The sequence below is a fragment of the Gossypium raimondii genome, chromosome 13 (genome assembly GCF_025698545.1).
Source record: "Gossypium raimondii isolate GPD5lz chromosome 13, ASM2569854v1, whole genome shotgun sequence".
Lineage (NCBI taxonomy): Eukaryota > Viridiplantae > Streptophyta > Magnoliopsida > Malvales > Malvaceae > Gossypium > Gossypium raimondii.
In genome coordinates this window covers 4,698,723-4,722,500 of record NC_068577.1, presented here as the reverse complement: position 1 = coordinate 4,722,500, position 23,778 = coordinate 4,698,723, and the positions used below count along the sequence as shown (strand labels likewise).

At 30.7% G+C, this 23,778-nt stretch overlaps 1 protein-coding gene, 1 long non-coding RNA gene and 4 other non-coding genes across 29 annotated transcripts in view; 5 read left to right on the top strand and 1 right to left on the bottom strand.

Annotated features, from left to right (window-relative positions):
* The window catches only part of LOC105782597 (uncharacterized), a 33,959-nt gene extending 10,455 nt beyond the window's left edge, over positions 1 to 23,504 (bottom strand). For 13 of the 24 annotated variants that reach the window (XR_008192814.1, XR_008192813.1, XM_052626500.1 and 10 more), the window contains exons 1-3: positions 2,501 to 2,715; positions 980 to 1,045; positions 836 to 876 (exon numbers count right to left, since the gene is read on the bottom strand). Coding sequence is in view for 6 of the 24 variants with exons in the window: in XM_052626514.1 (XP_052482474.1) it covers positions 836 to 851 (16 nt within the window). In the remaining 18 variants the exon portion in view is untranslated. The other 11 variants (XR_008192811.1, XR_008192812.1, XM_052626502.1 and 8 more) reach the window with 5 other exon arrangements.
* LOC128036020 (uncharacterized) lies at positions 459 to 23,637 on the top strand. The gene is made up of 2 exons (XR_008192816.1): positions 459 to 595; positions 23,501 to 23,637. It is a non-coding gene; the product is annotated as an uncharacterized LOC128036020 (long non-coding RNA).
* TRNAP-UGG (transfer RNA proline (anticodon UGG)) lies at positions 552 to 623 on the top strand. Its single transcript has one exon. It is a non-coding gene; the product is annotated as a tRNA-Pro (tRNA).
* Positions 20,743 to 20,814, top strand: TRNAP-UGG (transfer RNA proline (anticodon UGG)). The gene has a single exon. It is a non-coding gene; the product is annotated as a tRNA-Pro (tRNA).
* Positions 21,665 to 21,736, top strand: TRNAP-UGG (transfer RNA proline (anticodon UGG)). The gene has a single exon. It is a non-coding gene; the product is annotated as a tRNA-Pro (tRNA).
* Positions 23,457 to 23,528, top strand: TRNAP-UGG (transfer RNA proline (anticodon UGG)). The gene has a single exon. It is a non-coding gene; the product is annotated as a tRNA-Pro (tRNA).
* Positions 23,638 to 23,778: the final 141 nt, after the last annotated feature.

Below are 23,778 nucleotides of genomic sequence, written 5' to 3'. Positions count from 1 at the left end.
GTGTGATTCAGACCTACATCCTTATGCATAACTAAACAACATTGCAATTTAAATTAAGTCCAAAGACCCAGCTTGAAAAGTTTATTAGGACATTAAGTAGTGATTAGGTGTCTACTAGCTGCCTAGTTGTTCTGTAATTTCAGTTTTTAAAATTACTTTTGTGCGAATCAAAAAAATCTAATTTCTAAGTACACTAACTATGAAACTATTGATTAAAAAGTCAGACACTTCGTGGTTAAAAGAAATTTATAAAATTTGGGAGATTCATAACCTATAGATGTTTTGGCCTCTAGGGGATCCATATTTCAAATTGATAACTATATACTGGGATTAAAATATAGATAAACGCTATAATCTGGTGCTAATGCAATTTCAAAAGCCCTTAGCATTCAATTGTAGCAGGCCAATGATACATTGAAGTATTGAACCACTTCAAAAGTGAGAGATTGAGAAACTTTGGTCTTCCTAGAATGAGTCCATTGTAAAGTAATAGAATTTCTACGAGAAAAGATCTACTAACTATATACCAGACATGATGGATATCCAAAATTGGGCATTTGGTCTAGTGGTATGATTCTTGCTTTGGGTGCAAGAGGTCCCAAGTTCGATTCTCGGAATGCCCCAATTTCTTGCCTTTTTTCTTTTCAGTTCCCTCTTTTATATCCTAAAATATTTTATTAGAGGAATCTTTAGTAAAGTCAACTTCCAGAGCATAATACTGAATTTCATAGACTTAGATTGATCTGTTTTCTAATGAGTCTCAAGAAATAAATAGAACAATGAATAAATTATGTTGTATGAATCTTCTTTGCATGTGAGCAAGCTAGCCTCATACCTGAAGTAACAGTCATTAGAAAACAGAATTCTGTCTTATACCTGTGAAGATAAAGGAATAGAGAAGTTAATCAACAATAACCAGTTTAGCCAAAGATAGAGAAAGGAAAGGCCAACAGAAAAGAAGTCCATCTGTCATTCTGACCAAGAACCATGCTACACTCCATGCTATGGGTCTCCTCCATCAGCTTCTCCTATTGCACCAACAGGCCTTCAACCAAAGGTTAAAATAGGATTCAAACCCAGGTCAACAGAATTACAGAATGACTTTAGCTAAAGTAGTTAGCATTCTTGTGCAAATAGAAGACTTTTAAGTATTTCTGCATAACTTCATAACCATTCATTCCAATAGCAAAAAAGATCGCAGTCAATCTAGTTCTGATCAGAGGGTCAAAGATTTCATCAATAAATAAAGGCACACACCACTTATAGAAAACTACTACCTTTGAATGTAATAACCATAAATTATAGAGAACAAACAAGTGTTTGGTCTTGTAATGTGATTCTAACTTTTGGTGCGAGAGGTTCCCCATTCAATTCTCAGAATGGCCAACTGTTTTTTTCACTATCTTCTATCCATTTGAAACTGTACACAAGATGATTGTGGCCCGAAGCCATCTTTCAAAGTATTAATTGTTTTCTGACAAGATAATTCAAAAACTAGTTGCAAAACTAAATAAAATAAGGAGCAAATCTTTATGTAATTTTATTAATAGCTCTCAGAGTCTTCAGATAAAAGATACCGCCCAATCCCAGTCACAAAGGAATCAACTTGCTTTGGTTGTAAATGAACGGACATTTGAGGAGCAGGCTTAAATACTTCTTGACCAATGTTTATGACAAGAAAAACTAGTGAACTAGAACGCCAGATCTAAAGTTGATGGCAAAGCGGGGTGCAACAACTGTAGTAAAAAAAGAGGCAAAGCACTGCAAAGGTGCAAAACTTGGTCAAGGTAGTATTCACTCATTAGTAGAAATGTAGACTTACTAAATGCTTTAACAGCTAAACTAGATGGCACCTCCACTCCACCTACTGCCTCAATAAAAGGCTCTGCCATTTAGTTTGCAGAGCCCCAGAAACAAAAGGATTAAGGATACAGCTTTAATGGAACAGTCACTAACAGCCTAATCATTCGATAAGTTCATCTTTAAACCATTCTTCTACAACAACTAAGCAGGTAGATATCCAAGTTTATCAGATTCTATAAGAAAATACCTGAAGGCAAAAAGAAATTTCTGATAAACATCAAAGATTGGGCATTCCATCTACTAGAATAATTATATAATACTACCAGCATTCAGATTTCAAACAAGTTAGGGGATACAAATCCAAGTCAAACATTTATAATTGAAGATTTGGTCCAGTTGTATTATTCACTCTTCGTGTGCGAGAGGTCCTAAGTTCAATTCTCGGAATGCCTCAAAACCCTTTCTTTTTCCATTTCCAAATTTTGCAACTAGAAATAATTGATCGTCAGAATCCAGAATTCAACTTAAAGTAAGTGTGCTAGTACAGCAATTAATGAAAAAAATATACAAAAATTATAAGACTTTGCCTAACCCTAGACTCCAATAGGTTCAAAACAATATCAAAGAATTCTTGTAAAACTCTAAATATATATATATATGAATTTGAGAAATCATCAGTCGAGAAACTTCCGCTTACCATTAAGCCAAACAAAATCGCCACGAATTATCAAACAGTATACAAAAGAATATAACACGAAAACTCGTCAAGCTCCACAGCAGCAAATTACAAGCGATTACTACTTCATTCATATGACAGGAAAATGGAGGGAAATTGAAAAAAAAAAAAAAGCAGCTTTTTAGGTTACTTAATTTCCATGGCTTTTCGTCAAAACAGGAACCGACAAGGAAAGGGGAATGAAGAGGGGAAGACTTGAGTCAAAACTCATAATGGAGTCACCAACGGGGTCTAATTTTATTTTTAGTCCCTCTATTATGTTGAAAAATGATCTTTGCCCCTTTTATTTTGATTTAACAGTTTTAACCCTCTACTTTTTATAATAATGTTAATAGTAGATTTAAATTGATAGCACCTTTAGCCACTGTCATTAAATAGATTACATAGAATATTTTTGCTATTATTCAAGCATTTTGTCAAAGTGATGTGAAATTATAATTAATTATATTCAATTAATAATAAATTTACACATTTAAAATTATTTTAAAAAAAATTCTTGTCACTTTAACTACAAAAATGAATAGGGTTATTGGTTTCAACCTACTAATAACTTAGAAGGCCAAATTATACCAAATTATAATTTAGGATTAAATCCTAAATATTAACCTAGCAGAGGGACTAAAATCAAAATTACTCACCAGCGGGAAATCTGGTTCTCTGTTTGTGCTTTTGGGTTAAAAATAAACCTAATATTATTGGGTCAACGAACATTCCTTTGGCAGTCAATAATTCCGCCGTCCTGCCCTCACAAATTAATTAATAATTGGTTAAATTTGGTATTAGTCCCTGTACTTTGAGAAACTTGTGAATTTAGTCCTTATATTTTAATTTGATAAATTTTAGTCCATATACTTTTTGAATTGGTCCCTTTAGTCTCTGTACTTTTCAAATTTTGAAATTTTAGTCTTAACTAAAATAGTAGCAGTTAAATTCGTTTGGTAAAATTCATTTACTGGTCTTGTGCTATGCATAGTGGCGGATCTAGAAATACGGCTTAGGGGGCAGGGGCAAAGTCAAAAAAAATTTAGGGAGTGGAATTAAATTATATATTTTTATGATAGTAAAAATGTAATTTCACCATTTTAATAGCCTATAACTTTGTAATTTTTAGAGGATTAGATTAATTTTTTATCATTTTGTGGGGCAATGTGCAATTTTACCATTACTAATTTAAAAGTTTATAATTATAAACGAGCTAAATGAGAAATTTTCCATTTTAAAGGGGTCGGGGCCTTTGCCAAGCCCCCTTACATCTGCCACTGGCTATGCGTATAGTTGTAAATTTAGTCTATATTCTCCAATTGGATCATTCTAAATCCCTATATTTTTCAAATTTTGAAATTTCAGTCCTAACACAAATAACAATAGTTAATCCATCAACTGAATTTTTAGTGAGCAATATGTGAAAATAACCAGTTAACACGGCATTACACATACGATTATATATTTGTCGCATCAGATTTTAGAAATAACATAACTTAATGATTTTAATCGTTGAAAAAAAAAACTTAATAATTTTAACTGTTATCATTTAGTGAAGACTGAAATTTTAAAATTTGAAAAGTACAATGACCAAAAAAGATCAAATTAAATCCACAACTTTTGTTAAATTCAACGCCCATCAAATTTCCAACTTATCGATTGGAAGGAAAAACCTTCTTTCAAGGATCAGTTCAAGTTCGAGTGTACCGAGGCTAAGGCTAAGCTTTAAAATATTTTATTTACCCATTTATTTTATTTGCTTAATTTTTTTTTTGCAATTTCGAATATGTTTTTATTTTATTACATTACATATTTATTTTATTTTATTTTATTTTCTCTATCAACTTCAACCCCCCTTTTATTTTTCAGCTTGCAACGCACAGGTCTTAGGCATGACTGTACCGCGACAATAATTCTGGCCACGAGAAAAATGCGAAATTGGATAATCAGTCCTTGTGGATTCGACCCTACTACTTTATACTGCTATTTAGTGTTATTTTGTCGTAGGAATTTATATTTGGTCGTTTCGACGCCCATCAAATTTTGGCGTCGTTGTCAAGGATTGGAAAAAAAATTTAAGTTATGCATAGTGACTGTTGTTCAAATGGTGCTGCTATGAGTCGGCGTACAGTTTGATCTGCAATTTTGTCTAGTTCGTCGAATGAGAAAATATCTTTGATATAAGACCCTACTTTGAAGTTGGGATGTGGTCATTTACCGTGTCGAATAGCTTCTCTTCACAATATTTGAGCCAACTTCTCTATTTCCAGTTCAAATTCAAGAATCCCCGGTTCTAACCTGGTCATAAAGAAAACAAACAAAAATTATAATTTTTTTTCCAATCCCCGACAACGACGCCAAATTTTGAGGGGCATCGAAACCACCAAATATAAATTTCTACGACAAAATAGCACTAAATAGCAATATAGAGCAGTAGGGCTAAATCCACATAGACTGGTTATCCAATTTCTCCTTCTTCTTGTGACCAGAATTATTGTTGCGGTACAGTTGTACCCACGACCTGTGCGCTAAAAGCTAAAAAATAAAAAGGGGATTTAAGTTTATAGAGAAAATAAAATAAATAAATATGAAAATATAATTGATAAGATGTAAAAGTAACATATTTTAATCTCATTCTTAATGCATTTTTGGATGATTAATGATGTAAATTAGTGAATTTGATGCTCCTAATCCTTTAAATTCATGTTTCTATACTTAGGAGAGCTTTTGGAGCGAAAGAAGCGAAAAACGAGCTAAAATCAGACAAATAGAGTTGTTTCTAAGATCCACACGGCCTGAGCATTTCCACACGGGCTGGCCACATGGGCTAACCATACGCCCATGTGCCAGCCCATGTCGATATCACACAATGTTTCCCAAACACGTAGAAAAACCCAATTTTTAGGTTTTCTGAGTATTCTAAAGGCTATAAATATCAATTAGAAGAAAACCTTAGGGCGTACTCAGAAAAGATTGAATAAACCACTCGAAGAACACCATCGGAGCCAACTCAGAAGCGGATCTCCTTCAAGATTGAAGATATCCTCTTAACTTCTTTCGAAGTTTTATTAAATTTCTTTATGTCTTGTGGTTTTTCTTTATTAAACTAAATTCCCTAGATACCTAGGGAATATGAAACCTATGACGAATCTTATTATTTAATTTCTGATTTACATGATAAATACTTGATTCTTGTTCTCAATTATGTATGATTATTTCGTGTTTTAATATTTTCAGGATATTAATTCATGCTTAATGTGCTTATTTCAGTGAAGCAAAAGTCTTTGTTTAAGAGTAGATCTGGCATAATTGAGTGGAGTTGCATGCAATCCTAGAAATAGGACGACATAAATTTACCGGATTAGAGTCAAATCTAATAGGGGAATCCATAGATCGAGTTAATGCGACAATAGAGGTTTTAATTAGAAAGAGATTTCAATTAATCAACCTAGAGTCAGTTGTTCTTACTCTCGAAAGAGATATTAACATAATTTAGGGATTTCTACGGATCAAGACACAAGTGAATAAATCGTTTATTTCAGATTCGAAATAATAAGTGAAGTCTGGTGGATTCTTTCCTGGGTATTGCCTTTTGTCTTTAGTTATCTTCGATTATTTCCTATTTCATTTTCTGTTGCGTTCTTAGTTAAATTAGATTAGTAAATTTAGATTAAAAACAATCATCCTAATTTATCAGCTAAATAATAAAAAAACAGTAATTACTTGTACTTTTAGTCCTCGTGGATACGATATTCCCTATTCACCATAGCTATACTATTGTTCGATAAGTGCGCTTGCATTTGTCGTAATTATAGTTAGTTTAGTGATCATCGGTAATAAAATGAAAACATATTCAAAATTTCAAAAATAAATTTAAGCAAATAAAATAAATGGGTAAATAAAATATTTTAAAGCTTAGTCTTAGCCTCAGTATACCCCGAACTTGAACTGATACTTGAAAGAAGGTTTTTCCTTCTAACAGATAAGTTGGTTATAGCGATTGAGGACGTCTCAAACCACCAGCTTTTCCTCTTGTAGTCGGTTCCGGTACGACCTGCAAATCGACCATTGTTGAATTTCTAACCACGTGACACGTACCCGTAATTTAAGACTTCGGCAGCCTTGCGATCTGAAAAACCCAACTCGAATTGACGTCCTCAACTGTGTGGGTCGTTTAAATCCGACCACTATCTCCTTTGACAGAATCCAATTAGCTTTTCCCAATTGAACACGCGAATTTTTTCATGGGATTTTGAATAGAGCACGGCCGACTTAACTTCCAAACTGTACGCCAAACGATTCCAACCCAATGCGCGCTTTTTGAATTGAAATCCAATCAACTTTAAGGGACGAATTTGTCCTATCCCATATACTGGAGAGATAGCGAATACCAAATTGTAAAGTATTTAGTGTGGGTTCATATCTCACGATTACTTCGTCGGAGCGATAACCGAACTAAAAGGGACTTAGTTAAACATGAAATGAATCATGCTAAATGGAGTCTAGAAATGGTTTTAGTGGAAATGGTGAAAAGCGAAAAGGGAAGGGACTTAAAAGGCAAATTAGTCAAAATATTGAAATAGGGAAAAAGAATGAGAGAATGCGAAGTGCTTACTGAGGCATAAATGAAAAGAAAGAAATGAAATTTTTTATATTCAAAAGTAAAGTCTGTCGTCTAGTGTCACCAACACTAGATATTTATATACATAACTCGTGCTTAAATTTAACATGTTTATCTAAAAAATATCAACTAAAAATAAAATTTTAAAAATTGAATTCAAACTAATTATAAGATTTTGACAATATCAAAATATAATTTGATCCTTATCCAACCAAATTTTTTATCTCCAATCCTTCAATCTTTATCCAGTCAACTTCAAATCTTCATTCTTTCAATCTACCTCTTCTTTTTGCTTTTTGTTCCAATTTAGCCCCCTTTTTGTATGATTTTGAATTTCAGCACACCAACTTTATTCCTAATAAGAAAAACTCAAGTTTAGTAGCATCCTATTCGATAATTAGCCCAAAATAAATATATTAAAAACACAAATTTATCTCGCTATCAAACCTATTCAATGGTCAAGCTACCTACCCAAGCCTGAAAGCTTGGCTGAAATTTGGGAAGGTCTAGGCAAAAATATTAGGCCTAAAAATTGAGCTTGGGCAAAAAGATTAGACTAGTTAAAAACATGGGTTGGGCTCAGGCCAATTAAGGCACGAGCCCGACCCATTTTCTAGTTTTGTCATATATTATATTATATAATTTATAACACAAAAAAATTAAACCTATAGTAATAAATAATATTGTAATGTAAACATTAAAAAATATTATGTTACCTATATTTAAAGGGAATAACTTACATTAGTATGATCCTAAAAACTAAGGCTTTTAGCACCAATAAAATTTGGCCACATCATCAAATTTTAAATACATGAAATTATTATTCACTCATCCATAGAGAAATTATTTTATAGACCCTTCCCATCACATTATTCATAGTCCATTTTTAATTATTTAATGACATTTCAAAAAAATCATCTCATTAACACATAATTTTGATAATTTTTTACCTTAAACCCCAAACCACAAATCCTGAATCTAGAATCATGAACCTTGAACCCAGAACCTAGAATTTCAAACCCTAATCCTAAACTCGACCCCTTAAACCATGAACTCGAACTCATAACCCTAAACCCTTAAATCTTGAACTCAAACCCGTAACTCCAAACACTTGAACCGTAAACCCAAAACCTAAATCCAAATCATGAACCATGAACCCCAAACCTTGAACCTTAAATCTCGAATCTAAACCCAAATTCTTGAGGTTTAGGGTTTGAGTTCAAGGTTCAGGGTTCTAGGTAAAATAATTACCAAAATTATGTGTCAATGACATAAAAAAATCACACAACAATTACTAATTATTTTTAAAATTGATTGCGCAAAAATAAAAAAGATTAACTTATTGAAAAAAACAAAATAATTAAAAATTTTAAAAGAAGAAAATATGTTTGTTTATAATTTTAAAATTAATTGTTTTAAGTAATTTAATTAAAGTAAAATTAAGTTGGAGAATATATTAGATATAGATGAGTGTATAAGAATATTTTGTTATCTTTAAAATTTAATGACGTGACACTATTTTATTGGTGCCTACAAACTATATTTTTTAGAATCATCCTAATATAAATTATTCCCATATTTAAAATTGTGATAAATAAGGTCTCTAAGTCGTTTGTTTTTTCTCTTTTGTTTCTCTCAGCGATAGCTGGCTACTGCCACATTTTTCTCTCTTCCATCAACTCTCTCTTTCTTTCTTTTCCTCATTCACTCCATATATATTCTCTCCTTTCACTTTGTAGATTTTATGGGTATATTTATTATCTTCACAAGTTGTGATGAACAAATGACAGTTTATGTTGTCTTTGAAACTCCACCGACCACCAGTAGCTTCTCTTAGAAAGTAGGTGGCTCTTCGTCGACTTCTTATTTGTTTCTATTTTGTTAGTATTTCAAAATAATAAATGATTTCACGAGTTAGTTAGGACCCATGTTGTCTTAAGTTTTATATGTTTTTCATTGTTTAATAAGTTTCACTTTTATAAGTTTTTGTTTTTTTCTTGTAGCACGTTTCTTTAGTCTTGCTTATGCATATAATATTGCTTTTGCAATTGATTTTTGGGATCGTTTTATCATTGCCCTCTGTAATTTGGTGGATGCTTGCTTCTTTTGTCGATTTTTGTCCACTGCTTTGGACCATCTAGGGTTGATTTCCTTATCATATTAAGTGTTTATAATCACCCCAAATTTGTCGTGCTTGAGTTGTGATAGAGTCAAATGTTGAGGCTGAAACCTTTTTCGTGTTGATGGAGCTTGTCGTTCACCGCCTATAACGGGTCTTTTTTTTTCCTCCAATTATATAGTCTCGTTCATGGAATGAATTAATGAATTTCATTTTTTTTAAATGTAATAAATAAAGTATATATAATTATTAAATTTTAAATTAAAAAGAATATAATATATATTTTTTAAAAATGTGCAGACCTAAGATAGTTTTGGGTTAGCCATTACAAACATGGGATGGTTTGGGTGAAATTTTAGACCTATATTTTGGCTTGGGCTGAACGGAGGTTTGGTGCCCAAGCCTGTCCAAAAGCCCATTTTACTATTTAAAAATTAATAAAATATATAAAATAAATATTTTTAATTAAAATTAAATCTAAACTTTTTTATTTAAATTGAATTTAGGTTCGACCAACTCGAGGTACAAAAATCTTTGTCCAAGCTTGGCTCAAATTAGGCTAGCTGGCTAGGCGAGCTATCTGGCCCTTGGATGGGTCTAGGCCACACCTACGATATGGTTACAAGCTTGTATTTTACTGGTATTGAACATGTGTTTGATTATTGGATTTGTAATTTGTAATTCTTTTATTTAAAGAAAATATAAAGGTACAAAAAGACAAAAATATCATCATAATAATATTAATTATAACTTAAAAAATGGATGTAATTTTATAACTGAGTTGGTAACCCAATTAAAGATAACACCAATGCTTAAATATTACTATTAAATTAGATTTAGATACTAATTCTATTTATCAATATCTATGACTAAAATCTATAACATTATATTAAAGTTATCCCATGAGAAGGAAGAATTAGGATTTTGATTGCTTCAATTTTAAAACAACTTTGATTTTGATTGCTTCAATTTTAAAACAACTTAGCAATGGGATATTTTGAGTGTGGTGGGTTGATTAAGGCCAGTTTAATATTGTTTCTCACAAGTATTTTTGGACCAAAATACACTTTTAAGTAAAAGTTAAAATTTTCTACTTTTGCTTTTAGTTAAAATATACTTTTACAAAACATTCTTTTGTCCCAAAAGCATTTTTAAAAAGCTCAAAAGCATACTGTTTAGTAATATTTTTTATCTCAAAAATACTTTTAAGAAGCAATGCTAAACTGGCCCTAAGTCATTTTCCTTTCCAAGGTAGTTATATACAGATAAATAAATAAATTATATAATGGTTTATATATTTAAATCGATAAAATATTTATAAGATTATCACGAATCAATTGATTGTGGAAAAATAATATGAATATTTATAATCAAATGGTCATTATTAAACTATTTTAATCTAATTAAATTTCAAAACAAAAAGTAAAATATAAAATACAAAATACAAATTTGTTTAATTTTTTTGGGCCAATGAAATTGTTTAAAGCTTTTACCAAAGGATTTATAGGTCTGATGAGAACAAGTTAATGTGTTTAAAAGATGTTTAAAATGATTTTTTTATATTTTGCATTTTTTAAAATTTATTAAGTTAAATGATTTTAATAATATAAATGTAGTTGATTGTATAGTTTTCTTTTTTAACAATATCATTATAGATTCGATCATATCTCTCTTTTTGATATAATATCTAGAGTTATCTATAACACTTTCCCTACCCATAAATAAGAGGATAATGTGTTTTAGTGCACTTGAACTTGACAACAATGCCCATACTAATCGAATTAAGACTTAATCAACCTCTTGATTGTCTAGTTGATATTCAACCTTTTGCAACCGATATATTTGTAACAAATAAAATAAAAGTTTTTTAAATTTATATGTTTGTGCAATTTAGTAAACAGTTCCCATGTAATTTTTTTAAAATTAAATTTCATATCATCAAACAATGCCAACTTATTAAAACTAAAGTCTTTTATCAGTATTTATTAAAGAATATGAGTATATAAAAGCTTTACTTAATTCTCAAAAATGAATTTGGAATTAAAATAAAATGAATGTAATAAATTGTGAAAATATATGAAATAAGCTAAGAAATAATATGAAAATGACATGGAATAATTAAAATACAACATAATATGAAAACTACATAAATATACAAATGTGTCAAATTTCACCTATAAAAATTATTAACATGTAAAATTGTATAAAATATTGGAAAAACACAAACGCAGTATGGAAATTTAATTTTCTCTAAATTAAATCCTCTTAAAAATTATACAAAACATGAAATAAATTTAGACATAATATAACACGAATACATAAATTATTCTCTAAACCGAGTCATTGTGATAGTTCATGTAAAACACAATATAACACAAACAAGATGTTGGTTTTAAAAAACCCATAAAAAATCTATATAATTAAACTATTAGCACGTAAAAATATAATTATAAAACATGAATATAAACATGGCATGAGAACTAACATAAGAGGCGACATTATTACAATAACTCTCAATTTATAAATAGGAAAATAATGTGCTTTGGTGTGCTCGAATTCATGTCCTCATGTATCAGTAACAATGCTCGTGCCAATCGAGTTAGGACTCAATCGGTAGAATAGAAGTGTTTTTTGGGGCATTTTTATTTCCAAACTTAAAACTCAGGCCAAAAGCCAGACGCATGAACATTCCGTATATACACATTTTCTAATTTTCTTCATTAATTAGTAATTATTATTTTTTCGTGGCACTAAATATACAGGTTGGGTGTTATAGCAATCAGTGCCTGAAGTGAGTGATTGGGAACCTTTGGGCAAAAATGATAAGCTATTTGATAATATCTTCTGATGGGATACTTGAAAAACTAAATGCCCAACATTTTTTTCAAATTTTACCTGCAAATCCTCATATACTATTTTGCCCACAAGTGATGATGATGATGATGATGAAGGCCTTGAGCCATTGGGATTGGATTCATGCCAATCCCCATTGCCTGAATGCATATTAGGAACAGCATATGGAGAAGGTAGCATGAGGACTTCAAAGAAAGTGGTGAAGTTCAAGAACTTTTTCTTCCCGTATCCTTTCATGAATCAAATGCATTTATAGTAGCATTTCTAAGCAATATGCCAACAATTAGATTGTTAATGATGTTAAAAATCATAAATGCATAATATTCCTATGGATATAGAAAAACAATTAAGTTTTGATAGCAAGTTAATTTTATATGTTTAATATACCTAATTTTTGAATAGAATGCTCTTAAGCTTGTGATTTATTGCTTAATTTTTATTAGGGACGTAATTGGAGTGCCGAAATTCAAAAACAATCAAAATCGAGCTAAATTGAAATAAAAACAAGTTGGGGGTTGAATAGAAAATTGCAGAATTATTTTTAGATTGATAAAAAAATCAGATTTTTTACTTGGACAAATTCTATATTTAGAAAATTTAATATTGTGGTTGGTTGTTAAACATGATTCTAAGAATAAATCACATGAAATTTGTTTTTTGAAGAGTGTATATAAATGCTTGTAATTGTGGCACGAGAACACACTTGAATTTGAGGAGGAAATTAGCATATTCTTGCCTAAAGTATTCCGCCATTTCTTTCCTCTCTTTATATTTTGGTGTAATTGCTCTTTTAGTATCCTCCCTTCTTCACTTATTATTTTTCATTGAAACCTATTCATAATCCAATCAAGTATGATTAATTTCACGCTCAACTAATCTCCGTTTAGCTTTAGATCAATTATTATTCCGATAAAGAGTCGTGAGAAATGAACCCGCGCTAAAACCTTATAGCACGATAAATTCTTAATTATGCTGTGTATAAATACATAAATTCTACAAAATCATGATTGAATTTTACACATGTAAATAACATATTGAAAAAGAGAAAATTGTCTGCATTTGATAAAAATCAAAACCAAGGATTTGGTATGTTTCTGGCTTAGGGTGCAAGAGGTTAGGAATTATGTCAACAAAGAATGGGCCATTGAGTCAACTCTATTGGTAGAATAATACAGAAGCTTAACTTTAGATCCATTTGTTTTCTGACAACATTCTTTGCAGTGAGTACATTAAAAACAAATAAATTATTCTATTTTCGAAAGTTAATTTCCATGCCCTTAATCTTATTGTCATCCCAAAAATCAAGATCAACAACAAATAAACAAAAATTCCAGGCTACACTACTTGGGGCTAGACTTGAGATGGGTGATCTTTCCAAACCCGAAGGCCCGTTCAAAATGTGAAAGAATTTAAAAAATATATAAATTTAAAAAACGGACTTAAACAAAAATTAAGATCCAACTTTTAAATAGGTCAAGTCTCGGCTAAGATTTTTTTAATGCGGCCCAAATCAAGTTAAATTTTTTTTGTTGTTGTTGTTTTGCTATTGTATTGCTATTATTTTATTATTATTTAGATAGTATAGCTCTTGTTTTGTTGTTAATTTTGCTGTTTTTAAAATGTATTTTTAATTTGTAGTAAACATTTATTCTAATATTTTTAGTGTATTTGATGTATTATGTTTTTTAAATTTATTTTTATATAAAAATAATATAAAAAATTTAATACAGATAAGTCGAGTTAGGCTTGAATTTAGCATTTTTAATCTGAACCGAACATGGGTAGAACTTTAAGTCCTATTTTTAGACTGAACTTGAACTTAAAAAATGAGCCTAAAAATTCGTATCAACCCGACTCATAATTAGGTTTACTTGGGGCTAGCTATCCCCATGGCCACAATCCCCACTACCTTTATGCAAAAGAGAAACAATTTATAAGCAAAACTAACATCCAAAAACTTAGATGTTCCACTTGAAAAGGGTTATTTCAACATTACATATTGTGATTAGCTTTCAGCATAGCTGCCTAATTGTTCTGGTAAACCATCTATTTAGCAGTCGGACACCTCATTGTTAGAAAATATAGACATCACATATATAATAAGGGTAATTACATGTTATTATTTACTATTATGATAGGTTAGCCTAAATTAAAAGTGATCTAATTTGGTTAAAATTTTATTGGGCTTTAATTATTAAATAAAGTATGGGTCAAATATGTGTAGATATTCTAGTAATTGAGTTCTAATCAAATTCTAATTAATGGTGGGCTAATTAGGAATTAAAACTAATATGTCAATGTTATAAATATTAGGGTTATGGTCCCCAAATTACACACAAGATATCTTTTCTAATATCACATCCTTAGGAAAGAGAGAACAAATATTCTCTGAGTTTTTTGTGTGTGCTAATTTGGAATATCAAATCCCCAAGATCCATAGATTTCAAGGAATTCATGGATTTAGGTACACTTCTGCATCTAGTTTTGTTCTTGATCTATTCTTAATGATTTGACATGATAGATCATGGTTTATTAAGTTTTATTTTAGATTTATTTTACAATTCTAACAAATGGTATCGAGTTTCATCATATTGAATCATTGGGAATGAATTGATTTTTATTATTTTTGGATTGATTCGTTTTCTTTTTAATTTTATGGATTTGATATATTAATTATATATTATGTTGAATCTTTGAGATTCTTGATAAAATTTTTGAGTTTTGATTCTTTAAATAAAGTTTTAGGGTTTTAGAAATACAATCTAGTTTAATATTTGCATACGCTATTCAAATCTGAAGGTTTATTTATTTATGTATAATCAAATGATAAAATTGATTTGTGAGATTTCTTTCTCTTCTTTTCGCCAATTATTTTATAAATTTTGGTTAAAGTCATTATTAGATTAAAGTTATAGACTTACAACTTTTTGCAATTAAAGTTCCAATTAGATTATATAATTGGTTTTGAAAGTTAATTCTCTTTATAATCGAATAAATTAATGTTGTTAAGATGGTTTTTAGCACTATTTGTTTTAAATTTTTGTTTGTGGTTAAATGTATATGAAATTATCATCTTTTGTCTTTATTCATGATGAATTATATTCACCATTGAATTCAATTCATATATCTGAATGATTACTTTTGGCTTCGCTATAATTATTTTATATAAGTTTTAGTCCTTATGGAACCTTACTAAAATTAAAATATTTGGGATTTTTTTAATATGGTGACTATGAATTTTTATAAGTGGTTGCATATGAAGGTTTTTATACAATTTGGGATTCTTTTTATATTTGATGGTTATAAATTTTTTAAGTATTTGTGCATATAAAGAAGTTTTATGATAATGTCTTTAGTCATGAATATAAATTTGAGTTTACATGAAATATGCAAGGCAAGCCAAGATTATTTTTCTATTATTATAATTGTGTATATATTGTGTGTATATATATATATATATTATACATATCAATGATTTTGAGGATTAATGCATGATTATAGTTGGCGTGAATAGGTGTTTATAACCATTATTCAATAAGATATCTTTTTATAGTTTAATTGGTGAAATTAAGTTTTGATGAATATCGTTGAAGTTGTTAAATTTATTTATTTTTGTTATGGTTATATATTCAATTTAATGGGTGCTTTGGTGCAAGATGAATTAATCTTTCACGTTTAATGTTTTGCATCATAGTTGTTGTTGAATTTTACTAATTGCGCCACCTATTTTGATTCCTTTTCTTGGTGCATAATTGCTTATTTTAAAGCTATTAATATTAGTCGATGAATTTCAATTATCTATACTGCCAAGACACATACATATTTAAATATTTTGGTTTTAAATTTGGTTTTATAATCTTAGGTTTTGGCATCTTATGGTTCCAAATATTTGGTTAAATTATGATGATATCGTTTATTGCATGAATTGTGGGATATGCCAACTATTATGATTTTGTTTTTTGAGATTTATTAGCTTGAAAATATTTTTCAAGGATTCATGTATATATATGTTTGATCATAAATATAACTTTGGATTTACATGGTAAATTCAATGTAAATTTTCTACTTGATTATGAATACATGTATATGCATAAATTGCTTTGGTATTTTGTCCATGCCAAAATTATGAATACATGTGCTTGTTAATTATTTGGCTTTGAAGCACTACATTATTTCTGTTTGGTTTTGATATATATGGTTTTGGAACAAAACAAAACAAAACAAAAAAAAACCACCAAAGATTAAGATTTTCGGTTTTTATTGCATTATTAAGAAAACATTATTTTGGGTTATTTGGAAGTCTATAAAGTAATAAAAAATAATTTTGACATTTGACTATTGGGTAATTTTTAAATTTGAATATTGGTATGTTTATATATATTTTAAAATAACTTAATTGAAGCAATAAGTCACCAAAGTGATTTTTTGTATAAATTATTTTGCTTTAAAATATAAAAGTTTCGTGCATGTAACTTAAGTTATGTTAATATTGATCGGTCCAAATGAATGATTAATAATATTACATGTGCAACTATGATGATAAACATGTGACGATTATTCGGTTTTACATGTGAGTAATAAATTGGTCCAAAGGAAGATTTATTGTTCGACATGTTCTTATTGTCAATGTTTCATTACTATACCAAGATATCACTTGCAAGTTAATATTTTGTCCAAAAATAAAATATTAATGGAGTGTCCGATATCTTGAGATAATATTTACCTTTATTTAAATTATTTTGGTTTAAATTTGAAGTCTCATGTGAGGTTGTTTATGCTTTATGATTTATTCAACTATTATTATATTTGTCAACATCATTGTATGCTGTTTTGGGATAAATATATATACTATTATATACTATTATATCTTTTAATTTGATTGAAAGATGAAATTAAGAGAAATATTTTAAACAAATAAATTCCAATTTTGTCTTTAGTTTTTAATTAACGATGTCTAATATTTTAAATAGATTAGTTGAAACAAAATGCCGCCAAAGTGACCTCTTTTGTATAGATTAGTTTATTTAAAATATCAAGATGATTATATGTTTTTTGTGATTCATGCGTTTATTAATTGACCTAAAGATAAGTTAATATTTGGTAGAATTTCAACATCTGTAGTGATAAATGTGTGACAATTATAAGGTACTTTATGTGAGCAATATGTTAGTCCAAAGATTAACTCATTGTTTGACATAATTTATTGCCAACGTTTGATTGCTACAACAACAGTACCGCTTACTGTTAATATTACTGTCCAAAGACTTAATATTAATGTTGTGTTTGGTATCTTGAGATGAGATTAGCCATTATCCTAAATTTATTGTTTACTTGTGAATATTGATGTGAGCTTATTTTTATTTATTTTTTGTTCTATATTCAGCTAATTCATCTTCTACTGCCACAATATCTGCTAATATAAATTCTATACCCATGCTTAATGGGACTAATTTCAGTGAATGGAAAAGGCACTTACTTATAGTGTTTGGTTGTATGAACATAGACATTGCACTGAGGGAAGAACAACCCGTACCTCCCACTATGGAAAGCATCCCTTATGTTAAAAGGGATTTTGAGAGATGGGGTCGTTCAAATTGCTTGAGTCTAATGATCATGAAGTACAACATTTCAAAAGCCTTTAGAGGCAAAGAATCTAAAAAGATTACTCAGGCCAAAGTTTCCTTGACGAAATTGAGAAACGTTTTGCAAAAAACGATAAGGTTGAAATGACATCACTTCTGACTTCTTTGATGCTATAAAGTATAAAGGTAAATGATATTCTGAGCGATCTAAGGGCTATGAGTTTTATGATCCCACAATTAGAAATATTTTTTAGATCAGAATTGCGACATTCTTTTAGGATGTTGAGTTTGGAGGGAGAAATAAGGTTAGAGACGTTGCTTTTAAGGATGAATTGAATTCTAACTCAGTTTCTACTATCACTTTTGACGATGTTTAGGTTCTCATACCTATCATTGATTAAAAAGTGAATCCAGAGCCTCAATAAGACAATGTTGAACAACTCCCTATTCAAGATGAGGTAATTGTTTTAGAAAAACAAACTCAACAACCTCAAGAATGAATGTCATTAAAAACGTCCATTAGAGAAAGGGTTATAATGGCTTTAGTGGAATATTTTGACCTTAAGCTACATCAGATGAATATTAAGTTAATGGTTTCTCAATGGTAACATTAATCATACATTTATATGGTGCAATTAGAAAACTTTGTGTCTGATGATGCAAAGGTAATGATTTGCAAATTAAATAACTTCATTTGTGGGCTTAAGCAGACTTCTCATCAGTAATATTACAAATTTTACCAAATGATTATCTTATTCGATTTAGAGATGAATTTTGTTGATAATCGTATATACCATAAGTTTAGTGGGAGTAAGGTTCTATATTTGGTTTTATATGTTAATGACATACTGCTTGTCAATAATAAGTGTAGCCTCAATCAATGCCCTAAGAATAGTTTTGAGATTACAAAAATGCATAAGATTTTTTACATTTTAGCAGTGGAAAGTCTAATGTACATTCAGGTTTGTATACATTGGAATAGTGTGTACATTATTGGGATGTTAGGCAGATATTTTAAGCAACCTTAGTTTGGACCATTGGATAGCATCCAAGAGGGTTATAAGGTATTTTTAGAGAACAAAATATTACATACTCACATATCGGAGATCTCATCAGTTAGAGATCATCAGGTACACAGAACTCCGATTTTGATGGAATATGGATACAATATTTTGTCACTAAAGTGCAAATTGTGAAAACAAATTATAGTCTTTTATTCCAATAGCAACAGAAGTACATCAAAGTTAAAACACATAGACTTTAAGTTCCTGATTGTTAAAGTAAAAGTTCAGAGTGGCTGGGTGCCTATAAAGCATATTAGGGCAAACTCCATGATTACGGATTCGTTTACTAAGGAACTACACCTAAGGTTTTATAACAGCATACTGCTCATATGGGTGTAATGTCATTTAAAGGGTATTTGTAAAAATATTAATCCCAAATTAAAAGTAATCTAATTTGGTCAAAATTTTATTGGGCTTTAATTAGTAAATAAAGTATGGGTCAAATATGTATAGATATTCTAGTAATTGAGTTCTAATCAAATTCTAATTAATAATGGGCTAATTAGGAATTAAAACTAATATGTTAATGTTATAAATATTAAGGTTATGGTTCCCAAATTATACACAAGATATCTTTTTTTAATATCCCGTCCTTAGTAAAAGAGAGAACAAATATTCTCTAAGTTTTTTTTTGTGTGTGTGCTAATTTGAAATATCAAATCCCCAAGATCCGTAGATTTCAAGGAATTCATGGATTCAGGTACATTTCTGCATCTAATTTTGTTCTTGATTTATTATTAATGATTTGACATGATAAATCCTGATTTATTAAGTTTTATTTTAAATTTATTTTACAATTCTAACACTCATTTGTTAAAAGAATTTGGCATCACAATAAAATATAAAATACAGAATCGCATCGCAGTATAGAAGAAAGCTCAAGTTTCTCTTTATGCAATTTCAAATCCTCTAGCATCCAATTATAGAAGGCCAATGGCCAACAGCATAAGAGAGCAGCAGTTAAGCCGATACCTCAACGCCCGGGGTTCAAATCCTGCAGATGTAATCCTCTTCCCCTAAGTTGTAATGTACCAAAAATGGCTATCCAAGGCAAATGATATATAGTCGTCTAGGAATGAGTCCTCTGAAAATTAACAGGAGCCCTTTGAGATAAAGATCCAATAGTTATAAACCAGGAATAGTAAATACAAAAATTTGGGCAAAGTAAATACAAAAATTTGGGCATTTGGTCTTGTGGTATGATTTTAACTTTGGTTACAAAAGGTTCTGAACTCCATTTTCAGAATGCCTTGATGCATTGCTGCTGCTTTTTTTTCTAACCCAAAGTATTTTAGCTTTGGCTTTTTGATTCCCTATATCATATCCTAAAATATTCTAACCTAAAGTCAACTTTAAGTGCACAAGAGAGAAGTTTATAGACTTAGATTGATCTGTTTTCTATTAAGACCTCTGACAAAGAGAAATAATAATAAATTAGGTTGTAGGGACTATCTTTGCAAGTGGGCTAGCCAGCCACATGCCTTTAATCCGAATTAACCCTGCAAAACAAAGGGATAAAAAGTCAATCAACAACAACCAATTTAGCCAAAAAGACAAAACAAAAATGGCCCAAAGAAAAGAATCATGCCTTTTTCATCCTGAGTATGAACTATGACAATCATATCTTTCCGATCAATCACCAAGCTACCCTCCATATTACGGGCCCTCCTCCATTTAGCCTCTTTTATCTTTCACCAATAAGCCGTCATCCAAAGGTCAAAACAGGATTCAAGCTAGCTCAACAAAATTTCAGAAAGACTTCACAGCTAAAGTAGTTAGCGTCCCTTGCACGCATAAAAGACTTGTATTCATCCTCAATAAATTAGGTTGTAGGTACTATAAACAACTCTGAAGCACTTTACTATGTATTCCACTGGCAAAAATGCTCAAAAACAGTCCTGTTGTGATCAGAGACCTCATCAACAAATAAAGGTATGTTTCTTGAAAATTTACTATCGTAGATGTTATAACAATAAAACATTGGGCATTTGGTCTAGTGGTATGATTCTCGCTTTGGGTGCGAGAGGTCTCGAGTTCGATTCTCGGAATGCCCCAACTGTTATTTTCCTGCATTGGGAGTTAATAGGACTTTAAAGACTGATCAAATATACTAAACATCATAAATATTAGAACTGAGCATTTGGTCTAGTTGTATGATTCTCGCTTAGGGTGCGAGAGGTCCCGAGTTCAATTCTCGGAATGCCCCTCTGTCTGAATTAATTTCTATCATATCTCTGCTTAAGACATCTTTTTATTCCCTGTTTTTTTTTCCAGATCCAACTAGCAGCCTGGCTAGCTGTCCCCTTCCCTCGGCCCCCCACTCCCTTACCCTTAGTGAAGATAGGATTCAGATCTACATCCTTATGGAATAAACAAACAAATTTACCATCTAAATTAAGATGACAAACATTTTGATAACCAGATTGAAAAGTTTATTAGGACATTAATAGTGATTAGGTTTCTACTAGTTGCCTAGTTGTTCAGTAATTTCACTTTTTTAATTCTTGTAAGTATAAACCAAAAATTCTAGTTTCCGAGTACAATAACTAGCAAATCATTGATTTGGCCATTGCCGATCAGACTCTTCATGGTTAAAAGAAATTTATAAAATTTGGGAGATCCATACCCTGTAGATGATTTCTAGGGGATCCATATTCTGAATTGATAACTATATACTGGGTTTAAAATATAGATAAAAGTTGTAACCTGGTGCTGAACTGCTGATGCAATTTAAAAAGCCCTTAGCATCCAATCAATTTTAGCAGGCTAATGATAAACTGAACCACATAAAAAGTGAGACTGGGAAACTTAGGTCTTCCAAGAGTGAGTCCATTGAAAATTAATAGGACTTCTAGGAGAAAAGGTCTGATAACTAAAAACCAGACATGATGGATACCAAAAGTTGGGCATTTGGTCTAGTGGTATGATTCTCGCTTTGGGTGCGAGAGGTCCCGAGTTCGATTCTCGGAATGCCCCAAATACCTTATTTTTTCCCTTTTGGTTCCCTATATCTTATCTTAAAATATTTTATTATAGCTCTGCACAGAAGTCAACTTTTAAGAACAAATAAAGAACTTTATAATCGGTCCATTTTCTGATAGTCATAGGAAAAAAGGGAAAAAAAAATAAACTAGGCTGTATGAATGATCTTTGCATGTAGGAAAGCTAGGGTCATACCTGGAATAATGGTGTTATTAGAAATTGGAATTATGTGTTACCCCTGAGAAAATAAAGGAATAAACAGGTTAATCAACAATAACCAGTTTAGCCAAAAAAATAAAAAGAAGATAGAGGAAAAGTCAACAGAAGAGGAATATGCCTTCTCTTCCCGAGTAAGAAGTCCATCCATCATTCTGACCAAGAACCATGCTACACTCCATGCTATGGACCTCCTACATTTAGCTTCTCCTTTAGCACCAATATGCCTTCAACCAAAGGTTACAATAGGATTCAAACCCCAGTGAACAGAATTACAGAAAGGGTTTAGAGCTAAAGTAGTTACCATTCTTGTTCGAATAGAACACTTCGCATAATTGCTAATTCCAATAGCAGAAAGGATAATAGACAATCTAGTTCTGATCAGAGGGTCAAAGATTTCATCAATTAATAAAGATATGCACCATTTCTTGAAAACTTACTACCTCTAAATGTAATAGCAATAAATTTAGACAACAAATGAGTATTTGGTCTAGTGATATGATTCTTTGGGTGTGAGAGGTTTCAATTCAATTCTCAGAATGCCCAGCTGCTTTCGATTCATTATCTTTTATACATCTGAAACTTTGCGCAAGAAAAATGTCACCAGAAGTCATCTTTCTAAGTATCAATTGTTTTCCAACAAGACTTATCAAAAACGAGTAACAAAATTAAATGCAACAAATCTATATGTAATATTTTTAAGAGCTCACTAGCCATCAACCTATTAAGTCAAGCATTTTAACAAATAAAGAAATAAAAATACAAACAAATTATCAAAATTCATGGTCCAACTGCCAGATATTTTCCCTCCTTTCTGAGTGAGTCTCTGTCTTCTCTATCTGCTAAGACTGCTTTTATTTCCTTCTTCCTGATCCAACTGCCAGGCTACATTATGTGGATTAGCTCTCTCCCTTCCCTCAACCCCCACTCCCTTACCCTTTGATGAAGGTGGGGTTCAGACCTACATCCTCAAGCAATAACCAAACAACTTTACCAACTAAATTAACACCTAAAGACTTCGATAACCAGCTTGAAAATTTTATCGGGACAATATATGGTGATTAGGTTTATTCTACTAGCTACCTAGTTGTTCTGCAATTTCATTTTTAAATTTTTTTTGAAGTATAATTCAAAATGTTCTAATTTCTAAATGCAAACTATTGATTTAGCGGCCAGACTCTTCATGGTTAAAAGAAATTTATAAGATTTGGTAATTTCATAACCTATAGATGTTTTGGCCTCTAAGGGATCCGTATTAAGAATTAATAACTTTAAACTCGGAGTCTGGGATTAAAATATAAATGAAATCTGTAACCTGTTGCTAATGCAAAAGTCCTTAGCATCCAATTGTAGAAGGCAAATGATACATTGAACCACATCAAAAATGAGAAATTGGAAGATTTTGGTCTTCCAAGAATGACCCCGTCGAAGATTCATAGGAGTCCTATGAGAAAAAGATCTGATAAGTAAAAACCAGACACGATAGATACCAAAAATTGGGCATTTGGTCTAGTGGTATGATTCTCGCTTTGGGTGCGAGAGGTCCCGAGTTCGATTCTCGGAATGCCCCAATAACCCTGCTTTTTTCTCCTTTTGGTTCCCATATCCTAAAATATTTTATTAGAAGAATCTGTACTGAAGTCAACTTTAAGAGCATAATACAGAACTTTAGAGACTTAGATTGATCCATTTTTCAATAACTATTGAGAAATAAATCGAAAAACAAATAAAGTAGACTGTATGTATTATCTTTGCATGTAGACAAGCTAGCTCATACCTGGAATAACGGTCATTAGTAAATGGAATTCTACCTTAACCCT